Below are 22,493 nucleotides of genomic sequence, written 5' to 3'. Positions count from 1 at the left end.
ACGACCTTTACAGTTACAACCCAACCAGTAGCTGTGCCAATTCATTAGGGGATGCAGCTGAGTGTAGAGTTTGATCCCTCTGAGTGTACCTTGTCAAACCTAGCTAAAGAGTGAGATGCCACCGAGGGTTTATGTTCGCCGCCAGCGAGTTGTGGTCCTGTCTGACGACTAGAATTAGGATGTTCTGTACATAGTGCAACATTTTTTTTGCCACCTACTGGGAAAGCCTGAGTCGTCCCTTTTTGTTGTGGGCAGACGACCTTTTTGCTAACATCATCTATGTTATCGACCAACCCTTTTGCTAACATCATCTATATTTTGTTATTTTCTTAGATGATGTACTCACCTCGGTACTTGCTAATATATGATTGTTTAATAAATATATATATATAGGGGTGCTTATCGGTTCTAGGGTTTCGGTTCCGAATCGGGTGATGCCAGAACCTGTAGGAACCGGTTCCGGTTCCAAGATTTAAATCTTGGAACGTCCAATCCAATCTTGGACCGGTTCGATGACTTGTAGACCGTTTCCGGTTCGGTTTGGACCGGTTCCGAGTTTTTTGCTCGAATATTATTATTTTTAAATATATAATTACTTTTATTAACGAAAGTAATTATATATTGGCTTAGATAAATTTGGATCTCATTGTAATTGGTTGTTTGTCATAGATTTTCTTTTGAACTTTTGTCGTTTCAAACTTTGAAAGAAGTTCACTACTCCACTTTTGCTTTTATATGTCGGCATCTTCTCCGGCTGTGCACTCGGTTCATCAAATTGTTCACTAGCATACAAATCAAACATTCTTGTAGAGAATGTATGATTGACTTCTTTTGATCGTCAACATTCTTCCAAAGAAATTTAGCATAATATCCAAAAAAGACGTCTAATCCTCCTTGATTTTGAGTAGGATCAAGTAATATTGTTAAATCATGCACAATTGAGATAATTTCTCAATATTTTTAAATTTTGTTTTCCATATTTGAAACAAAATCAAGCATAACAGAATCATCACGATATTCAATAAATTTATAGAAACATGGTTGAAGTAGGGTAGTTAATGCAAGAAAATTTCTTGGTTGCTTCTTTAAAAATTGCTAACAAAGAAACACATTTGCTCAAAATATTACAATCATCATCAGTTAGCATTAAATATTCTACCGCAATATTATTGTAATATGAAGTAACTAAATGTTGAAAACGTAACAAAGTATGAAGCAAGTGATATAAAGAATTTCATCTAGTTTCAACAGGAAGAGGAAATTTTTTAAATTAATTCTGTTTGATTCGATTAGTGTTTTCCAGTCACGTCCATATCTTCTTTCATGTAATAATTTCTCACTTAATTTGAATTTTTCTATTACAGTGGACATATGCTCATCATAGACACATTTAACACATAAATTGATAATATGACATGCACATCTAATATGAAGCCAATTACCATCTAAAATTGATTTTAGTGAATCTTTAAGATATTTAATTGTAAGAGTATTTGCACTCACATTCTAACGTGATCGACATTATTTTATTTTGTATGCCATAAGTCTTAACAACATTTAAGACATATCTAGCTATAGTGTATGTGTTGTGTGACGATTCTAAATAATCTAGCGGTAAAATTCTTTTTTTCATAGTCTTAGTTTCGTCAATCTAATGACATGTAACAACAAGATAAAGATTCATATTTTAAATTAGTCCAAATATCAGTTGTCAAACTAACTCTACAAGAAATATTTGAAAGATGCGATTTTAGTGTTTCTTTATATTCTATAAATATCAAAACAATATTTCTTAAATGTGTGCCTAGAAATATTGTGAAAACTAGGTTGAATAGTACTAGTAAATTCAACAAAACCTTCTTGTTCAGCTATTATAAAAGGTTGACAAGATTTGGTAACAAACTTTACGATGGTTTTTTGAGAAATTTCTTTGGTAATTGTGAAAGCTTTACCACTTGAAGTATTAATTTGTTGTTGTGTTGGTTCCCTACCGAATGGTTGTAGTGTATCAGGGCCAAGTTTATGTAACTTAACTAAATGTTTTTTCAAAGTGTTGGTACCACAGGAACCACCACCCGTTTTATAAGATATCTCGGTTTGCAAATTTTACATACGACAAAAGAGTTATTTGTACTTTGTTGTTCAATATCGAAGTGATCCCAAACTTTTCTTCGTTTTGCACGGGCTGTCGTCGTGCTCGTTGACATGGTGTTGCTTGCTCGAGTAGACAATGATATCTTTACATCTTTGTTGGGGAGTTCCATGGCTTTTTCATCCTCGTGGCCAGGTTCGACTTCATAAAAGTCCGGGATGTAGGCAAAATGTTCATCAAAGTCGGAAACGTATTCGCCTCCACCACCACCATGGTTTGACGATGATGCCATTGAAATTCGAATTATTTATACGAGTAAATTGCGAAATAGTAAATAAATAACAATAAAAAGAATATTGATTATAGATAAAATTATAACATAATTATTGAATATATTTGGAGAAATTATAGTAAAGAAAGATATTGATTGTAGAGAATTGTAAAGTTGAGAGAAAATTGATGTTTGAAATATTAAAAATGGGATGTATTTATAGGTGATTTTTTGGGGCATAAAAAAAATATATTTGCAATAAGGCCCCTATTGCCAAAATAAAAAAAAATTTGTCAAAACACTTACCTCATCACCTAGAAATCAATCTGCCAATGTGAAGTAAGGTAACCACATACATCATCTACAAAAATTGTCATTTAAGGTTTCAAAAACACGAATATCCACCATGATTGATCAAATTACCTATCTATGAATACGATATCATACTAGGCATTGATTGGTTGTTCAACCAACAAGCTCATTTAAATTTTTACAAAAAGAAAGTGACATTTTTAGGCCCCATCTCATCAAATTTCAATAATAACAGTAATCATGAAAGATCTGTAGAAATAGTGTCTGCATCTCAAGCTAGGAAAATTATAAGAACGGGAGGGAAATAATAATTAACTTATATATCGTTAAAAAAAAACAATCTAGGATATCATAAATTCCAGTTTTTCAAGAATTTCCAGAGGTCTTTCTTGAAAAAATATGTTTCTTATTCCCTTATCGAGATATAGAGTTCATCATTGAACTCACTCTCGGTGCTACCCCAAATCCAGAACTCCTTACAAAATGACAGTATATTGAATTGATGGAACTAATGGTACACCTAGAAGAGTAGATCCAAAAAGAATACATTCGACCGAGCTCATCACCATAGGCGCTCTTCATTTTTATTTGTCAAAAAGAAAGATGGTAATTTGAGAATGTGTATTGAATACCGAGAACTTAATAATCTTAATTTAAAAAACAAGTATCATCTGCCTCGAATATATGAGTTATTTGATGTACTACAAGGATCCGAGGTATATTTCCAAATGGATCTACGCCAAGGAAACTATCAACTGAGTATTAGGAAAGAGGACATGCCAAAAACGGCTTTCAACACTCGTTACAGAAAATACAAGTTTGTGATATCGTCATTTGGTTTGATTAGTGCTCCAGTAACCTTCATGGACATGATGCATCGAGTGTTCCAACAATTTTTAGACAAATTTGTTGTGATTTTTATCGATGATATCCTGGTGTACTCAAAGAGTCATGAGGAACACATGCAACATTTACGAATTATTCTCTAAATTTTAAAAGAAATTTAGCTCTATGCAAAGTTGAGCAAGTGCAAATTTTGGATAGAAAAAAGTAACAGTTTTTAGACATTTTATTTACAAGAATGGTCTTGAAGTAGAAACAGCTAAAATCGAAACCATTGCTCAGTGGAAGTAGTATAAAAATGCCAGAGACACACGAAGCTTCCTAGGACTAGCTGGGTATTACCAAAGATTTATCAAGGATTTTTCCTGAAACGCTGCCCCACTTTCGTATCTAACTCGTAAAAATTTTACTTTCTCATGGAATGAAGAGAGCTGGCGAAGTTTTCAGGAATTTAAAAATTACTTACCATGCATCTGAAGAGGGCCTCGGATCTGTGTTGATGCAAAGGGATAAGGTCATTGCTTATGCACCCGGATATATAGTTCATCTGAACAATGTGATTTCAATCTAGAAATGTGAGTTCATCTTGACTCGCAAATGATTCATTATGCGGCATCTTAATTGAATACATTGGAAAAGTGATACATCGAATGTTAGTGTGAGTCGTCTCTTTAGCCAATGATATTCACTCTAGAAACTAGTACAATTAATGCATTATTATTGATTTCACTTAAATTATACTATTTTACCGTTTTTCTTCTCATGAGGCATCATATTGAGTTATTGTACCATTATATCATCATTAAGTTCTAAAAGACCTAACCTTTGTTACTCTTTCTATTATTGTAATTAGAAAGTGAAAAGTATTATTGATGGATTTTGTGTTCTATCATATCTAGTTAAATTTATACTTTACAATAATTAAGTTATATATGTTTGTCATGTTCAACATATTTGCTTGAAATTCGATAAAGTTTACAAACAAATTCGCTACTAGTCATAATTATGTTTGATATTATAGATCAATGCCACACACATTTTGGGTGTTTATCTTCAATTGTGTGTTAATGACCAATTTTCCCTGATATTTTGGGCAAAAACTTGTGTGAGACGGTCTCACGAATCGTATTTTGTGCAACAAATATCTTATTTGGTCATCCATAGAAAAATATTATTTTTTATTACATGTTGTAGGGTTACATTAATCCTAAAGAAAAATTCCGTGTCACATCTCCGTCGCAGCTAGCTAGAGAGCTCTTCGCCAATGGCGGAAGTCTATTTCTCCTTCTTCTCTCTCTTCCTCGTCATCCCCATCTGTCTCCTCCTCATCCTCTACCTCATATGCCGCCCCGAGCCCGTCCGCATCCCAATCAAGAACCGCCACGTCTTCATCACCGGAGGCTCCAGTGGCATCGGCCTCTCTCTAGCCCACCAATGCGCACAGGAAGGCGCTGACGTCACACTCCTCGCCAGAAGCGCCTCGAAGCTCGAGGAGGCCAAGCAATCCATCAAGCTCGCGACAGGTCGCGACGTCAGCGTCTTCAGCGCTGACGTAAGGGACTACGAAGCTGTGAAGCGGGCGGTGGAGCAGGTGGGTCCAATCGACGTGCTTGTGTGTAACCATGGGGTGTATGTGCCGCAAGAATTGGAGGAACAAGAACTGGAGGAGATTAGGTTCATGATCGATGTGAATTTGATCGGTACATTTCATTTGATTAAAGCGGCTTTGCCCGGTATGAAGAAGAATAGGGCGGAGAAGGGACCCGGTTCGATTGCTATAATGTCGTCGCAGGCCGGTCAGGTATAACTTGGGACCAATATTCTATGAAATTTGGAATTATGATATGCTCATTGGACCTCAAACATTAAATCAATTGACTGGTTTCTGTTTTCAATTCAAGGAAATGTAAGAAATGTTAGCTATATTTAATCCTAGTTTTGAAGTCTGCCCTTTTATTTTCCAGTTTGTTAAATGTTGTCCGTGTCTCTGTATTTTAAGGATTTTCACCAACTTAATGCTGTGCCCATCTTCTTGTGCCACTGATTTGTGTTCTCCTTCGAAGGTTCAATTAATCTGGGAGGTTTTAGTAGCATTCAAGTTTTTATAATTGCTTTTGATTATCATTTATATATGGCTGTGTGTTAGCTTAGGAGTGTGAAGGAATGTATGGACCAGTGGTGCTCTTCCAGTACGACAAATGAATAATGATTATGTTCAACATAATTGGGATTCTTGTATGCGTATGTAGGTTTTCTTAAGCAAGAAGTTCGATTTTGTTTTCGTGAACATCCAAGACACTTGCATTTTCAATACATTTACCACGTTCCTTAAAACAATATTGGCTCTGGCCAAAAGCATTGTTTTCCGGAAACCTTGATGTATGTCATCATAAACACCAAAATACTGAAAAAAGGTGCTAGAATTGATGTGGGTTCATATCTTCCCATGGCTTTTTGATACTGGTTTAAGTTAATTTTCTAAGAAAATAAGGTGGATTTTACGGATGTTATTGCAAGTTCTTCTTAAGCTTCGTTTTTTTTATGTTCCCTTGTCTTGTATTTTGTTAATTTTCTAAAACAATAAGGAGGATGTTACGGATGTTATTGCAAGTTCTTCTTGATGTTTCCTTTTTTGATCACCCCTTGTCTTATATTTGTTAATTTATTTGTCAGGTTGGTATATACGGTTACACAGCCTATTCAGCCAGTAAGTTTGGCCTCAAGGGTTTGGCAGAAGCATTGCAACAAGAGGTTATTACAGACAACATTCATGTCTCTGTGATCTTCCCTCCAGACACCGAAACACCTGGTTTTGCCGAAGGTCCATATCTTTTTTTATGTTATTTCATACGATTTGTTGCTAGTAACTTGTAACAGGGAATTCAAGCATGATGATTATATTATGTATGCACGAGGAATTGCATCCTTCAAATATGATTTTTTCCCACCTCTATGCTAACATCTAGATTAGCCCCTGCCAGGAAATAATGATACCTTTGAGAGTTCTTTTGTATTAAAGTGTCTTTTCTGAGTTCCATGCTACACTTCCTCATATAATCGAAAAAGATTGCATATTTTTCTTTGCCCTTATAGTAGGCATTACTATGTCAGTGGTTTTATATTGAAATTTTTATCTGCTAGTTGCAGAGACCAAAAGAATGCTACAACTTATAGAGTATAGTAGCTGCTTCTTCTGTCATCGTGTTTTAATGATATTTCATATGATGTGTTCTCAGTAACATGTGACAGGGAATTTCATGATGATTATATCATGTGTGTGAGGAAATGCAGCCTTCAACTAACATTTTTCCCCAACTCTATATTGAGATCTAGAATTAATCCTAGTCAGATACAATGATACCTCTGAGAGTTCTTATTATTGCCCTTAAGTTTCTTTTCTGAGTTCTATGCTACACTTCTTTATAGAAGTGAAAAAGGGCATCTTTTTCTTCGCTCTTATGGTATGCATTTCTCTGTCCTGTGTTATGAAGGGTATTGAAATTTTATATGCTAATTACAGAGACCAAAAGGAGGCCACAAATTGCGAGTATAATAGCTGCTTCATCTGGTGCGATGAAAGCTGATGAAGTTGCTAAAAAGTCTTTGAATGGGATTAAGTCGGGTACCTTCATCGTTCCCTGCAACTTAGAGGGATTATTGCTTTCTATAGCAACCGCTGGTCTATCGCCTCAGAGATCGTATCTGATGGCGTTTGTGGAGATAATGACCGCTGGTATAGTCCGCCTCGTTGGCCTATTTTTTCAATGGAATTGGTTTGAGAGCATCAAAAAATGGCATGCCAAGAAATAATGTTTATATGAAGATTGGTATCTTGCTTTGAATGTTCTCTTGTAGCAGTTATATTTGACGTTGTGTTGTGACCATCACGTGAATTTGGAACTTTGAGCTTCTTCGAGTTCAAGCACCATTAACATGCCCTCGTGTTTTACATCTGTATTAAGTGGATGGAGTTAAACGGATGTAGTAGCTAAAGAAAAATAAAGGATATAGTCTCATTTTGCTTGCGAGGAAATTCTCTCTTTTGCAGCACTGTCCGTACACAATTTGTGTCCCCGGCTGAAGAGTCGCTTTGTATACATTCTTAGCTTAAATGTAACCTTATTTTTTTTGCTCATTGAATATATTTGTTCCTATTGGTTTTGACCAGATTGGTATCAGGAAAAAAGGGGGAATTAACTTGTCATCGCAGGTTTACATGCCAAATGTTTCGTTATACTTTGTGGTATTGTTTGGTTCGTGTGATAAGATAAGTAGATGATATATAATAAGAGTGATTATAAAATAAAAAGTAAGGATAAATAACACATTATGATAAATTATATGATGTTTGACATGATTTTAACTTGCTTGATTATTTTTGTTAATTATATTATGATTACTAAAATGTCCTCATCATATATTAATTAGTTGATAAAATGATTGAATAAATAAATAAAATTTCTAGAATTAATTTATTTAAAAATTATAAATAAAATTAAATATTATATTAATTATTAAATTTTGATTAATTTCAATTTTCGTAAACAACTAAAAAATCGATTAATATCATAGAAAATAATTAAAATGTGATAATAACATTAATATGCATTATTGTGATAATTAAAATATTAATAAAAATTTGAATATTAAATAATAATTAAAAAAATTATAATATTACGGTTAAAAATAATATAATAATAATTAAAATATGATCAATAATAATTAAATTATTTATAATATTAGTCAAATTTAAAATTATATTTAAATATTATTAAATTTGTTGAATTTATAATTATTTTAAACTTTAGGATATCAAAGAAAAATTTAAATTAATCAAATATCATCTCTTATCCCTTAAAAAATTATATAACCATAAACAGAGGATAATAATGCATACAACGAGGGCCGGGTGCGGGCTGAACGAGCCTATCATAATTTTAATCATGCACACCAAACACATGATAAGTGAAAGATTAAAAATCAATTACCCTTATTATTCACACCAAACAATGCCTGTGTATACTGTATATCTAATCTCATGTACTAAATGTATATTGATCAGTGTGCCTTTTAACCTAATAGCATTTATATTGGAGGAGCGAAATAGATAAAAGAAAAAGTTCAAAATCAGCATTGCATAAGTTGTCTTTATCATAGCATTCCTTGCACAAGAAATGTGCAGAGCATAAAAACTATGGAAAATGGAGAAATCAGTGTTCAATATTAGTTTTCCATCTTATCACTTACAATAGAAGGAAAATAAGCAAAGTTAGTGCACGGTGAGGAAATGCCTTGTATAACTTTGTAACATGATGCTATTGCAACAATCTGAACTCCTAAACAGCCACCTCGCATGTATGTATTGCAGGATGCGAATCAATCATCCAAGAAATAGATAAACTTTTTGGTACCGTCACTAGAAAAAAAAGCTTCTTGGTTGAGATCAGGTTATGGATTTCATCTCTCACCAAGTCCTAACCTGAGAACATTAACAAAAATGAACATACACCATGAGATTATGAAGTTTGAACGTCAATGGATTCAAAATTTCTAAAGATTAAATATACATAAAAACTTTCAACAGTAAATAATCACAGATTTGAGAAGCTTCACTGGTTACAGAACATTATGAGCGACCTTTTCAAACCTTTGCACCACAAACTTCTACACCTCCTGAGATGCGTTTTATGTTGATTGAGGATGAATCTATGATCTTGTCATGCACAGTTCCTTTAATATTTTGGTTAGCCGACTGAACCATACTGTTGTCTCCCTTTGCTTCGTGTGGAGATTTCGACTTTCTATTCGTGCTAAAATCAAGACGTTCAATCATTCTAGCAATACCTGCACTTGTCTCACGCTGAACTTCTCTACTTAGTTCTTTAACAAAGCCCTTCCGAGCAATTAGCTTTTCCCTTAAAACACATGTGCTAGTAGATATTGATTCCTTATACCTGATATTTTGTGTGTGATTTGCGCAGGTCAAGTGCATGTTGGAGCCAAAATAAAATGCATTTTAAATCTATCTTACCTGCTTGAAGCATTGGAAATTTTCGATTTAAGAGACTCTGAGAAGGCCACAAACTCAGATGAGCTTGATCTCCTTGGTGTATTTGGTGGTGATTCACTGACAATAACTCAAGCAGTAAGCATATCAAGGACCAGATGAAAATCAAGAATGTGTTGTACATTGCAAGTTGTAGCTTGAAAAAACAATTTTAAGAACAACCTTTAGAAATGTATTCAACCATTTTAATGTAAAAAATAGAAGGCCAGCGAGTGCTACCTGAATTTATCAGAATAATGTACGTTCTCTGAAGTACGGGATGGTGAATCGCCAAAAGATGGAATATTTAATGAAGAAGTTTGCTGAGTAACAGTTGGTGCTCCAATAGAGATGGCTGAATCAAATTTTGAGAAACAAGAAGCTAGATTCTGGTGCACCTCCAAAGAGCTGTTGACACGTGTCTTGTTAGACATGATTGGGACAGAGACTGAAGGGAGAATCTGCGAATGGCTAATATCTGGAATTGTCTGCCTTCTTCTTCTGCTGATGTTACGAGCTCTGCTGGCAACAGCAGTAAAATGTCTCATTATTCGCTGCTCAAAAGCAAGATCATCCTCTTGAGGGGAATCCTAAGAAATTTTGCATAACCATGTCATGCAAAAATGAAATAACAGATATAAACAAAAAGTTCAGGTTAAATTGAAATTTTGAACCATTGACCTCATTATTGACATCACCGTCCTGATCAACGCAGCAAAAGTTATGCCTCAAGTGCCTGCCACTTTGCACTCCACCTAACAGTTCTTGGCTGTAAATAATATTCAAAAGGGAGGTAAAAGAAACAGTTTTAACATCTACATACACTATAGCCCACCATTTGTGTAAAGAGTCTCCATTTTTTCAGAAAGTCACATAGGAGAATTTGGTTGACTTTTGTTGAGATATTAAATACCTTGCAGGGTCCTTCAAGACAAGATGCTGAGAACATATTGGGCACTCATAGCTTCTCTGGGACCTAAAAAGAAAGTGACTTTGTTCTAAGAATGACAAAGCAACTCCCAAAATCATAATTGTGCTGGGAACTACAAGAAAAGTATCAAGAAAATATTTCATCAGAAAAACATACCACCCAAGAATACACTGAAAATGATACTCATGCTTACACATGGTGACCTGGAAAAGAAAAACATGTCTTAGATAACTTGAATGACTTCACAAGTGATAGAACTTAAATGAACTGACCACGAAAAAAGCAATGACAATATGCGATATAACAAGATCTGAAAAATGGTAAAAGCATTTAGTAGATAATAGATCTTTATAGTTCGATTTCTCTTACTCTGTGTCGAAGCTTGTGACTGATTGGATCCATATACATTAAACTGATTTAAATGTCCATGGGACTACCTATTGAACAATCTGTCTTTTGGTTGAATTCCCTTATTCACACCCATAACGACATCGAGAAAAACTGATAGATCAAATTATTCTAGTGAAATTCGGGTATAAAAGAAGCACAAAAACACAACTCTCACACATAAATGTAAAATGATACCACTACCAGCCATAATACACTTTAATACGTACACGTAAAAAATCATTTGCAGCCCATGAAACATAGAAATATTCCGTGATAATAAAATCTCAAACTGCATTCACTTATGTACCAAAAAGTACTCATGCTATACAGCATACACCCAAAGACAATCGATCAAACGCCTCTACTGCGTCACACGTGTATATATATATATATATATCTTACCATTGGAGGATCAAGAGAATTAAAGGGTTCAAGACAAATGATACATCCATCTTCGACACTGTCATCGCAGATGCAATCATCCCCTGAAACAGAATAAGACGCTGATTGCATATCGGCAGCCATTTCCACTCGACTCATTAAAAATCACAGCTTTAACAACAAAAAATGTTAATCCCACAAAAACAAGATGAAAAAATCACGGTATATGATCAATGAAAGAGAAGACGAAAGAGCAGAATACGCAGTAAACTTTTCCGTTACTTGTTCAAACGGTTGGTGGAATGGGTCCAACTAACGTGTTTCCTCAAGAACAAATACCGCGCTTGTTCCTTGTTTGGGAGTTCGGAGACAACTGAACTGAAATGGAGTGTCTAGTTTTATTTCACACGTTTGGATTAAAAGTTTAGGATATACGATATGTTGAAATTGGCAAAGAAAACTATGATCGTTGATACATGTGTAAATTAAATTGCATAATAATAATAATAATTTATAAAAATTCAACTTTAAATAATTGTGTTTGTCCTTTTGTCGTCAAGAAAAATGTTATAATATATACGGAAACGCAAAAAAAGAAAAAAAAATCATCTAAAAATGTCCATTATCTTTTTAGATTTTAAATAATCGATAGTAACTTGCCAAAATACCTTAGAACTCAAGTCCTTAATAAATTAGGAGTAAATCTCTTGTGAGACGATCTCACGAATCTTTATACGTGAAATAGGTCAACTCTACCGATATTCACAATAAATAGTAATACTCTTAGCATAAAAAGTAATGTTTTTTCATGGATGACCAAAATAAGATATCCGTCTAATAAAATACGACCCGTGAGACCGTCTCATACAAGTTTTTGCCATAAATTATATAGTTATTCTTGAATTTATTATATTTAATCAATCACGAAAACTCCATTAAGACTGTTCACATGTCAATTTTATGAGAAATATATTTTATTTAGGTCACTCGTGAAAAATTATTACTTTTATTATAAATATGGAGATAACTGACTCGTCTCACAAATAAAGATTCATGTGACCGTCTCACAGAAGATTTAGTCCCTATCTATTCGATATAATTGAAATTATAATAAAAAAAAATTCACATTTTTTTAAAATCAAGATTAAGAATAATTATGCTAGATGATTTTCAAAATATCATATCTATAGCTACAAAAGATTTTACAAGTCCTAAATTAGCCATCACCATTCACCACGAGTAATGAAGACCATTTTTATATGTAATAAATTTAGTAAGAAACAATAAATTTACGTATATATTAATCAATGTTAGTGTAGCAAAAAGTTTAGATCTTTACTAAATAGATTAATATTTTAATTTAATTGGATTTTTTTATTATATGAAACATAATTTCCAATAAAGTTTTTAAATAGGATAATCTTATGATTTAAGCAACCGGAGTGAACTCGATAGCTCCACTCCCATGGCGTGTTCCCCTTTGCCGCACCTGCGTTTCTTTCCCTGGACCTCCCCAAAGAAACCCCTTTATCCCGTTTTCACGAATTCACTGTTTCCTGAATCCAAGAAACTTTCTTTATATGTTTCTCGAAGTCCCACTTGTGTATCAACAAGCGATGAGGAGGCCAAGAACAAGACTGCTTCGACTCTGCGAGAACTATGTCAGTCCTACGTGCCCGATCACTTGCTTCGGAGGCAAGTGTTGGACTTCTTTCTGTGTTTGATGTTGCGTTGTTAATCAAAGTGAGCGGATCTAATCTCGAATTTGAAAGGAGAAATTATTAAATGCTATGTTTTGTGAATGCAAATATACCATGCAGTGGTTTCTAACGTATTGGATAGGATTATTGCAGGGCCGAGGAGCTTGGATATGTTGTGCCGACAGAAGCGCAGAGGCAAGCTCTACCGGTTTTATTTTCCGGTTGTGATTGCGTGCTTCATGCTCAGGTTGGTGTGGTTGATTTTCATTTTCTTATTAAGGATTAAACTTCGATTGAGACTTGTTGTTTTTGGTTGATTGGCATCAACAAAGTTGATCTATGCTGTGGAGTTGGTCGAAAATTTCCGATGAACCAATGTAGGTGTATGTTTTGCAAAGTATTGCTCGTTGACTTGTAAAAATAAGATATTGTTGCATCGTGTGCTTTATTCCTAAGAACTGTTCCTTCTCATGATGAAAGACTCATTCTTGCCTTCGGTGTATTTCATGTAAGTACCTGATAGTGTTTACATTGTTGCTTTGTTTCTAAAAGATTGGCCTTCTCATGATGGATAAGTGTCACGGTGCTGCCTTTTAGCTGCTCGATCATGAGATAATTACATGTTTTGGAAGCCGTAACTCGTATGATCTGTTGCATTTTTGAAGTAAATATTTAGTGTAATCTGTTTAGATCATTGGAACTTTATGTTCAGAGGGTGGGTCTTGACAGCCAGGTTTTGTGAAAATTCACCCTTCATATTGCTAGCTACTTATTATTTGTTGTCGAGAAGAATGATAATTAAGTTTCCATTGGATAATTTGAGCATGGATTTCATTGTTTCTGCATCTTTAGATGAATGCCGACGATCTTTCCATCTTTTCATTTCTCTTTGGTTCTCCAGACAGGTTCAGGAAAAACCCTGGCATATTTGCTCTTGATATTTTCTGTTGTCAATGCACAGAGATCGGCTGTTCAGGCCCTAATTGTCCTGCCCACACGGGAGTTGGGTATGCAGGTCGGATATTGTCCCACTTTTCTAATTGCTGTATATTTCTAATAAAATAATCATTTTGTAAATTATTTATGCTACACAACATTATCTCGAGCCTTTCCACTAAATAGGTTGCAAAAGTTGCACGCATGTTGGCTGCAAGATCTTCTGAACTAGAGTCAGGACAAAATTCATGTACAGTCATGGCTCTTTTGGATGGAGGAACATTGAGAAGACATAAGAGTTGGTTAAAGGTACGTAAAAGCTGCTTGAAGTAATCGTTCTCTAGGATGCGGTAAGGCACATCGAATAGCGTAAAGCTACAATTGTGTTTCCGTTAAAACGTTTTCATTTTCCCTAAACATAACCAGACATTATATTATATTCCGCCACAATACTTATAATATTGAATTTGTAATAACCATATAATACATAAGAAAACTAAATAATTTAAAACATTCTGATATGACACAACATCTTGATCGGCAGATTCAATGGACGAGCAAGTGTACTAGGTTGATTGGTAATATATTTAAATTTGAGTCCAAATTTCTACAAAGGCTGTTATTTCATTAATTCTTAACCTAAGTTAGACCTAATTAATATAATTTTTGGCTTTTTACTCGATGTTTCTTCTGATCATCTAACTGAACCTTTGAAAACCATTACTTTGACAGGTGGAGCCCCCTGCAATAGTAATTGCAACCTTGGGGAGTCTCTGTCAAATGCTTGATAAGCAGATTCTTAAGTTGGATGCCATGCGTGTGTTGGTAATTGATGAGGTAATCATTGTGAGTTTGATGCTTGGAGTTCATGATTAATTAATATTAATGTCCTTTTTTGATCCTTGGAGCACATGGAATATTTCCCCGAATGTGTAGGTTGATTTTTTGTTCAACTCTTCTAAGGAAGTGAGTTATTTACGGAGGCTTTTGACTACCTACTCTTCAATCCATAACCGGCAAACCATATTTGCTAGTGCATCAATTCCGCAGCATAGACGATTTCTCTATGACTGTATACAGCAGAAATGGACCAAGGTTTGTTCATTTATTAACTATTAAGTCCATTTATATATTTTTTTAAAATATTTTTCTATTTTTTGCTAATTATACTATCTTGCTGTTTCAATTACTGCAACAGGCAAATGTTTCTCATGTCCATATAAATCCTGTTGAACCTATGCCTTCATGCCTACATCACAGATTTTTGGTGAGAAGATGCTACTTTCTTATATGGGTCCTTTTTTAGCTTTTGTTACTATGCAGCTATTCATTTTCTCAATGATTGATAATCTTTGCCATGTTCCAATTCACTATCATACCTTTTATGCTTTTTTGTTGCAACCTTACCCCTCTTAACATAGCGCTCTCTCTCTCTCTCTCTGTGTGTGTATCAGATATGTGGTAGAATGGAGAGGTTTTCAACACTGCTACATTTATTGCAGTCAGACATACCCCGATCTGCCATAGTCTTTGTTGGGGAGCAAGTTAGTAATGTTTGACGATTATCTGTATTTATGAATTGCATAACCTATGAATAGGATTAGTTTCCTATTATTATTTGTGTCTAGTTTTTTAACCAATACTTAAGAGGCTTGCAATTGCCAAATGTGGATATACTTTATGATGAACGGTATTGCTTATGAAAATACACTGCATCTACAAACCTGAAATAAGAATCGCAGTATTGCACCATCCAAAATTAGTTCTATAACATTTGGGGCTCCAATATTGTCATTACCATGAGCTATTAATCCATTATGTTGTCATGAGCAATGATGTAGTAGACATCAAGCACTGTCACAAGTGGGTTACTTTGAAAAGATCCATCTAGTTTGAATAAAATTAATCATCTTCCCATTCAATAGATTATATTTCTCAATTATGGAGAAGCTTTAGATAATCAAATTCAGAAAAATATTTGATGTATTTGATTAATTGATTTCTAGCAGAAAAATATAATATGGGACGTCGTTATGCTAACATTGTCTCTCACTTAACTCTGCAGTCCGAAAAGTCAAAAAAATCTGGAGATTCTCCTCCCACGACTCTTTTAGTTGAATTTCTGAGGACTTCACACAGGGAATGCCCAGAAATAGTTATGTTGGAGGAAGAAATGAACTTTAATAAACGAGCAGCATCCATCATTGTTCGTACCTCTAGGCCCTGTGATCAATTTATCAACTGCTTATAGAGATATGTTTTGATGTATCAGTGCCAGTATACTTTCTAATAACTCTTTCTCCATATCGGTGCCAGTATACTTTCTAATAACTATTTCTCCAATACAGGAAGTTAAACAAGCAGGTGGTTATCTTCTTGTTGCAACAGATATAGCTGCTAGAGGGGTTGACCTGCCTGAGACAACCCACATCTACAACTTTAATCTTCCAAAAGATGCTATAAGTTATCTTCATCGAGCTGGAAGAACCGGTAGAAAGCCATTCTCAGATAGTAAATGTTATGTTACCAGTATATTAACATCAGAAGAACGCTTTGTATTGCAGAGATTTGAGAACGAATTATTCTTTCAATGTGAAGAATTATTCATATAGTTACTATTGTGTTTTTTTTATTGGAAATATATCTAGTTGTTTAGTGTCCTCTGTTTCTAGTTTCTCATATATGTCCTCTTTATTACTGTGTTTTTATGAATTTACGTCTGTTTTATGACTGAAGCATTAACTCAAAGGATCAAACTTAATGAACTAATGTTTTGTTTAGCTGACTTTGGCCGAGGCGTAGAAAACTTTACCAAGTATCATTTTTTGAGGCTTACCGGTTACTAGATGAACTTTCATTGTTGATTCCCATGGTAAAATGATTTTACTTGATATCTGTACTATTTTTTGTTTTCTGGCATTTCAGATTAATTTTCTGGAACAGGTCAACACTATAGACCTTGCCTGTGAGGTTTAGTATCTGATGAATGACTAGCATGGTAGCCATTGAGCAACTTGGTTACCACAGGTTGGTCATAAACTATTTTAGCTTCTGGAAATCATATAACTAAGGAGATAAGCAACATTTCCATGCCAGTTAACACTTGAGAAGAGAGGGAGAGAATCAAATAAGAGGTTTTGGAAATAAGAGGTTACATATTGCGAAAATTGTCTGGAGAATCCTTGATTCTTGACTGGACTTTCATTACATGTTTTGGAACTAAGAGGTTACATATTGCGAAAATGTCAACTTCATGAAAATGCGTATGGATGTTGGAAAATTCTGGGCCATGAATATTATCTTACTTCTGCTCACACTTCTCAGGATTTTCCAAATATTCACCAAACTCGATATCAGAGAGACGAAAGAAAATGCTATATCACAGTTCCATCTTTAATTGTTGAATTTTTCATAATTACTGTAACACCTGATCGGATGTGAAATCCTTCTGAAGTTCTATCAGCCTCTTGTATGCCCTGAAATAACAACATAAATAATTCTACCTCAGATCCTTATCATTTGTTGAAAGTTGTCTGGTGAATAAGCATCAGTAACCAAGCACAAGCTTTTAGCTCGGATAAGCTACTTTTTGTAAGGGTGTCAATTTGGGTGGGGTGGGGTGGGGTGGGGTGAGCATTAGTCATATTCAAAAATTACTCATCCCGAACCCAATCCAAACCCGAGTCAACTTGAAAACTCTCAATTCGAAGTCAAATCCGAATCAACCCGATCAACCCAATCAACTCGATTAACCCGATTTTGAATTTTTAAATTTTTTTTAAAGAAAATTAAATAAAATTCAAAAAAAATTTAATTTAAACACATTATAACAAAATCTCCCTCGTATATATGATTTAAATTTGAAAATCTAATTGTAGAAAAATAAAGTATATTTACTGAATCAAATAAACAATTGTTTAAAAAATAAAAAAATATTCAAAATAAATTATAAAAATTTATGATATAAATATACAATATAAAAAAAAGTAAGCAATATTTATTAAATATATATTTTTTGAAAAAATTAAAATTTTCGGGTCAACCCGAACCCAACACAATCCAGTCAGTTTTTTCGGGTCAGCTATCGTGTCCAACTCGATCTGACCCGAACCCGAAAACCTCAAACTCGAACCTAATTTTTTTCGGATTGATGAGTTGTGCCGACACCCCTAACTTTTTGTTAAATATTTTTCATTATATTTTAGTCGGAGAAACCTACCTCTGAATTTGCAATGATCACATTTTTACCAATTCTGGCATTCTTGTCGATAATGCATTCCCTGCATAAAATGAATGTGAAGATATTACATGTGAGAAAAGTAAAATGAGAGAACTGCATGTGAAGATTTACTCATAGGAAGATTCCTGTACTTGATTTTAGTATTTTCTCCAATTCCTATTGGAACTTTTCCCTTTCCAAGAATATAAGAAACTTCAGAATCCGTTTCGTAAGAGTCGGCCCCCAGCATCACTGTGTCCTGAAATGGTTAAAAAATGTGGCAATGGACAGAAACCCCAAAACCTAAAACATATGCTGTGTATTTGGCTAATTTCATGTGCATGTATTATAGGTAATATGGTCCTTGGTGTCTTTGTTTGATGATCCAAGATAATATAGCACTAAAAATATTACCAAAATTTGCAAGGTAATATAATCAGAAACAAACCTTTAGGTGAGCATTGGAGTTTATGCGTGATCGTATTCCAATAACACTGTGCTCGATAAGGCAATTAGTCAAGAAACTACCATGTGATATAATTGAGTCGACGATCTGTAAAAGAATAAGCTTCATTATGATGTGCATGGAAAAATTGAGGCTTGAATTTTGATGCGGTGAGTTTATAAGCGCTATGGTATGGTGAAGAATTTGCTACACCATAAAGAAACTAGGTTGTGTAGATATTTAATAACCTTGCTGTTATCTATCTTTGATGGTGGTAAGTTTCTTCTAGATGTGTAGATAGGCTTTGCTGCATCATAGAAACTAAATCGTGGTGGCTGAATGACAAAATATGAATATAATAAATAAAAAAGAATAAGAACATGATGGTGAAATCATATTAGATGGTAAACTGTGTGATCTAGAATGCTTACATGTTCCGTCAGGGCAAGGTTTGCTTCAAAAAAGGACCGGATTGTACCAATGTCTTCCCAGTAATCATTAAATAGATAGGCCTGCAGAATATATATATATATATATTTTGTTAGAAATTCAACCTGCAGGTCTGCGGACCTAAATGTATCTGCTTGTTAGATTGGTAAGACGACAGAGATTTTTATTAAACTATGCTGTTGCTAGGGACAAAAAAGATCAATGAATAAATTTTCTATAACTTAATAGAAATGCAATAGGAAAATGCTTTCTACATACCTTGATAATGAATTCTTTAGCTGAGGCTGGGATTATTTCTGACCCAAAGTCGTTCGCAGTCGGAAAACGCCATCTGAATCAACAGGAAAACAAACAGTATTTAATTGTCTCTCATGTTCCATGAGTTGTGATTAGGCATTGGTATTGCCACAGAGTAACACAGATCCTAGTTTCACTTGTTCTCTGAAGGGCCCTGAACTTCATGCTGCAATTTGCTATTTATAGGTTAGGTTGTACAGAATCACCTTAAAAGATTCAGAAGTATTTCCTTCTTAAAGACATAAACTCCCATTGAAGCAATATAGGGTTTCTTTTTCGCCTCTTCTTGTGAGAGTCCCAAAACGGTAGTGTCTACTGCCTGTAACATATAACAAATTAAATGTGCCCCCTTAAAATCTGAGGCAACACTAGATCAAATTTGTTGATTTGTTTGCAATTACCATCGCTTTCAATTCATTCCCTTTGGGCTTTTCGCTGAACGAAATGACCCTTCCTTCATTGTCAATCTTCATCAAACCAAAATCTGATGCACGGCTGTCATGGAAATATGGATAAATGATTTTAAAATGTTGATTTGTTTGAATGCAAAGGGATCCACAATGTATGCTGACATGTGTTCGATACTTGGTTATCAAGTTCTGTTTTCTTCACAGTTTCCAGAATGTATTCTTGTCTCATCAAACGATCCAAGAAAGTTTTCATTCGTGCATGTTTACAATCGTATTCTGCAAACCTTACCTTCCTTCTTAATTTTCTTGTAATTTTTCATACAACTTTGCTGAGATAAGCCTGTGAGTGGAATTAATTGCAATGAAACAAAGGTCTACCTGTTATCTATGGGTAAAGATGAAATTGTAATATCTGCACCACTTTGCCTGTGACTCTGCAGATCATGGAGTGTTATTTGATATAATTTCATGAACCTACACACTCTAATTGCAAATATTTATATATTCTGAATGTAATTTCTAGATTACCTGTACAAAATCCATGTAGTCCATCCTATACAAGTGATCGCCCGATAAAATAAGGACATCTTCAATATCCTTACTTCTTGGATCCTATGGTGCATGGACCAAACATCTTAATGTTAATGTCGCACATTCATGAATCTCAAATTGTTTATGGTTTTTTAACATACTGGTTTTAGATCGTTGTCATAATAACCGTGACCGGATCGCTGGTCATTTAGCATGACAAATGTGGTTTAGAGCATCAGGATTTGGCATTATGGGAACTGAATCCCTGTGCTTTGTCTTAGAAGTTTCATATTTTGAGTAGTATTTGTGCATTATAGTTTTCCCAACATTCCTTACAAAAGTGTATCTTTATACCTCAAAAAGCCAGTGAAATTGCCGCACTGCATCTGCAGTACCCTGAAACCAACTTTTACCAGCCTCGCCTGGAGTTTGAGTTGCAGCTAAAACCTGTGTATAAATACTCAGTTGCATCTACACTGACAAATTTACACCCATTTTCTCTACTTTGTTTCTTGCATCATATGAGGTCGAAGAGTCAAAGTTGAACAGTTTACCTCGACATAGCCATCCCCAAATGTGACACCGCTTCCAAAGTTGTAGGCTCGTGCAAGATGCCTGTTGAGCGATGCCGAATTGAACTGAGTCAAAATGTAGACTTTGTTGATGCCACTATTTATGCAGTTACTCATAGGCACATCAATTAGCCTATATGATCCTCCAATGGGAACCTGAAATATAAATACGCAGCAAGAATATTTGATGTAGTTCGAGTCTAGTAAACCAGATTAGCTGGGATCTTTAGATCAAGATCAGCATTATATTAAGTTAGCTAGAATGGCTCTGAAATTCATGTGGGAAGTAGGAATGCTGACTCACAGCAGGCTTGGCACGTCGTTTCGTGAGCGGGAACAGACGAGTGCCGGCTCCCCCACCGAGTATGATTGCCACAACGGTCCTCGGGTCCCTCTTCTCCATCTCCAGGTCCCTCAACTGCAGATGCAAAAATAATTCAGAAGCACGTTCTGTTTTCATCGACCTTAATCCATACTTATCATTTTGTATGTCATATCTCACTCGAAAATTCCTGAATCTGTTGATCAATATTTCAAGTTTTGCAAATGCTTGAAGCCTCGAATTAATTTTCGTATTACTCGAATTTACCAAGAAGCTCACCTTAGTCTCAACTGCGACTTCTGCAGTAAGAGACATGCGGACAGTAGTCCTAACACCATTGTCATTTTTCCTTTTTTGAATCGATGAATCAGTAAACTTCAGCTTCGTTCCCATCAACTGTCCGTTACAAAACTTAACATGCTTCCCATTTAGGCCGGAAAATCGAGCCATGCTGCGCTGCACTCCGGCATCCGATAGGGCGATGCGTCCATCAGCGGCGATGGCCATTTGTAGAGGTCGGTTAAACGGAAAGTAAGATGAAAGTTTTCAGGTATATAAACGTATGGTTTTCATTTGGAGGAATTTTTGTGTGAACCAGTGTGTTCTTTCATGGAATGCATGGAATTTGAGATTTTGGCCACGTTATCCAAATTTAACTATGTCCACTAATTTCTTTTCATTTTCATATGAAATTTGGAATTGGAAAATAGCTGCATTATGGTATTCTTACTAAAATGCCCTTAAAGATGACAATTTGTTCGAGAATATCCTATTGGTTTCAACCGCTTATGGGGATATTATTTGTTCCATTATTGAACGATGAAGTAAGAAAATGAAGTCTCACTTGAGCTCGTGAATCAGGTGAAATGGAGCCCAAATCCGAGTAGAAGAATAATATAAATAAGGCAAAAATTTGTATGAGACAGCCTCACGGGTTGTATTTTGTGAGACATATGTCTGTCTCACAAGAGACCTACTTTATAAATAAATATGCATATTGTAAAGTGTAAATGCTACATATATTTGTAAGAACTGCTGAAGTATCCCTTCAAAGAAACCCCTCGTGGACGATAAAAATATCTCAAATCAGTGGTAAAAACCTCGTGGATCATAAAAATGCTAAAAAATTGCTAGTGGACAGAAATCCCTTGTGAACGAAGAAGTGACATTATTGTATGTATTTTTTCTCAAAAAGATATATTTAGAAACCTTCAGTAATTTTAAGGCATAAAAGGATTCTCATTATCAAAGATTCTTTCATATGGTGCAATAATATTTCTCCTCAATCCAGAGTGAAAAGCTCCCAGTTTCTCTTTAAAACATCTCGTTTCTGAAAATAATCACA

The 22,493-nt window shown here is 34.8% G+C and overlaps 4 protein-coding genes across 7 annotated transcripts; 2 read left to right on the top strand and 2 right to left on the bottom strand.

The window, feature by feature from the left end:
• The first annotated feature begins 4,723 nt into the window (after positions 1–4,723).
• LOC142543409 (3-dehydrosphinganine reductase TSC10A) lies at positions 4,724–7,658 on the top strand. The gene is made up of 3 exons (XM_075650655.1): positions 4,724–5,319; positions 6,192–6,339; positions 7,039–7,658. Exons 1-3 carry the CDS (start codon positions 4,783–4,785, stop codon positions 7,326–7,328), a joined length of 975 nt encoding a protein of 324 aa, XP_075506770.1. The 5' UTR covers positions 4,724–4,782; the 3' UTR covers positions 7,329–7,658.
• Positions 7,659–8,626: 968 nt separating this feature from the next.
• LOC142543408 (E3 ubiquitin-protein ligase RHF1A-like) lies at positions 8,627–11,624 on the bottom strand. The gene is made up of 9 exons (XM_075650654.1): positions 11,584–11,624; positions 11,288–11,370; positions 10,652–10,698; positions 10,478–10,540; positions 10,246–10,333; positions 9,805–10,154; positions 9,550–9,645; positions 9,166–9,472; positions 8,627–8,997 (listed from the first exon to the last, which is right to left on the bottom strand). The coding sequence occupies exons 2-9, from the start codon at positions 11,288–11,290 to the stop codon at positions 8,983–8,985; spliced, it is 969 nt and encodes a 322-aa protein (XP_075506769.1). The 5' UTR covers positions 11,291–11,370; positions 11,584–11,624; the 3' UTR covers positions 8,627–8,982.
• A 1,054-nt stretch (positions 11,625–12,678) lies between these two features.
• LOC142543406 (DEAD-box ATP-dependent RNA helicase 58, chloroplastic) lies at positions 12,679–16,677 on the top strand. Of its 4 annotated transcripts, none has more exons than XM_075650650.1 (10): positions 12,679–12,961; positions 13,120–13,213; positions 13,868–13,981; positions 14,089–14,211; positions 14,635–14,739; positions 14,839–14,997; positions 15,101–15,169; positions 15,357–15,446; positions 15,968–16,108; positions 16,251–16,579. In XM_075650650.1, exons 1-10 carry the CDS (start codon positions 12,732–12,734, stop codon positions 16,512–16,514), a joined length of 1,389 nt encoding a protein of 462 aa, XP_075506765.1. In that variant the 5' UTR covers positions 12,679–12,731; the 3' UTR covers positions 16,515–16,579. The 4 variants fall into 4 exon arrangements, with proteins under 4 accessions (XP_075506765.1, XP_075506766.1, XP_075506767.1 ...); XM_075650652.1 differs by lacking the exon at positions 12,679–12,961 and adding an exon at positions 13,657–13,768 and having other exon boundaries at positions 13,872–13,981; positions 16,251–16,573; XM_075650651.1 differs by lacking the exon at positions 15,357–15,446 and having other exon boundaries at positions 16,251–16,677.
• Positions 16,678–17,022: 345 nt separating this feature from the next.
• Positions 17,023–21,785, bottom strand: LOC142543405 (glucose-1-phosphate adenylyltransferase large subunit 3, chloroplastic/amyloplastic). Its single transcript, XM_075650649.1, has 15 exons — positions 21,428–21,785; positions 21,131–21,244; positions 20,809–20,982; positions 20,609–20,701; positions 20,252–20,335; positions 20,102–20,157; positions 19,715–19,808; positions 19,520–19,632; positions 19,275–19,347; positions 18,998–19,078; positions 18,815–18,901; positions 18,570–18,674; positions 18,274–18,380; positions 18,122–18,182; positions 17,023–17,378 (listed from the first exon to the last, which is right to left on the bottom strand). Exons 1-15 carry the CDS (start codon positions 21,653–21,655, stop codon positions 17,277–17,279), a joined length of 1,572 nt encoding a protein of 523 aa, XP_075506764.1. The 5' UTR covers positions 21,656–21,785; the 3' UTR covers positions 17,023–17,276.
• Positions 21,786–22,493: the final 708 nt, after the last annotated feature.

The sequence above is a fragment of the Primulina tabacum genome, chromosome 4, assembly GCF_025594145.1.
Source record: "Primulina tabacum isolate GXHZ01 chromosome 4, ASM2559414v2, whole genome shotgun sequence".
NCBI classification, from domain to species: domain Eukaryota; kingdom Viridiplantae; phylum Streptophyta; class Magnoliopsida; order Lamiales; family Gesneriaceae; genus Primulina; species Primulina tabacum.
This window is presented reverse-complemented; position numbering and strand designations above follow the sequence as displayed.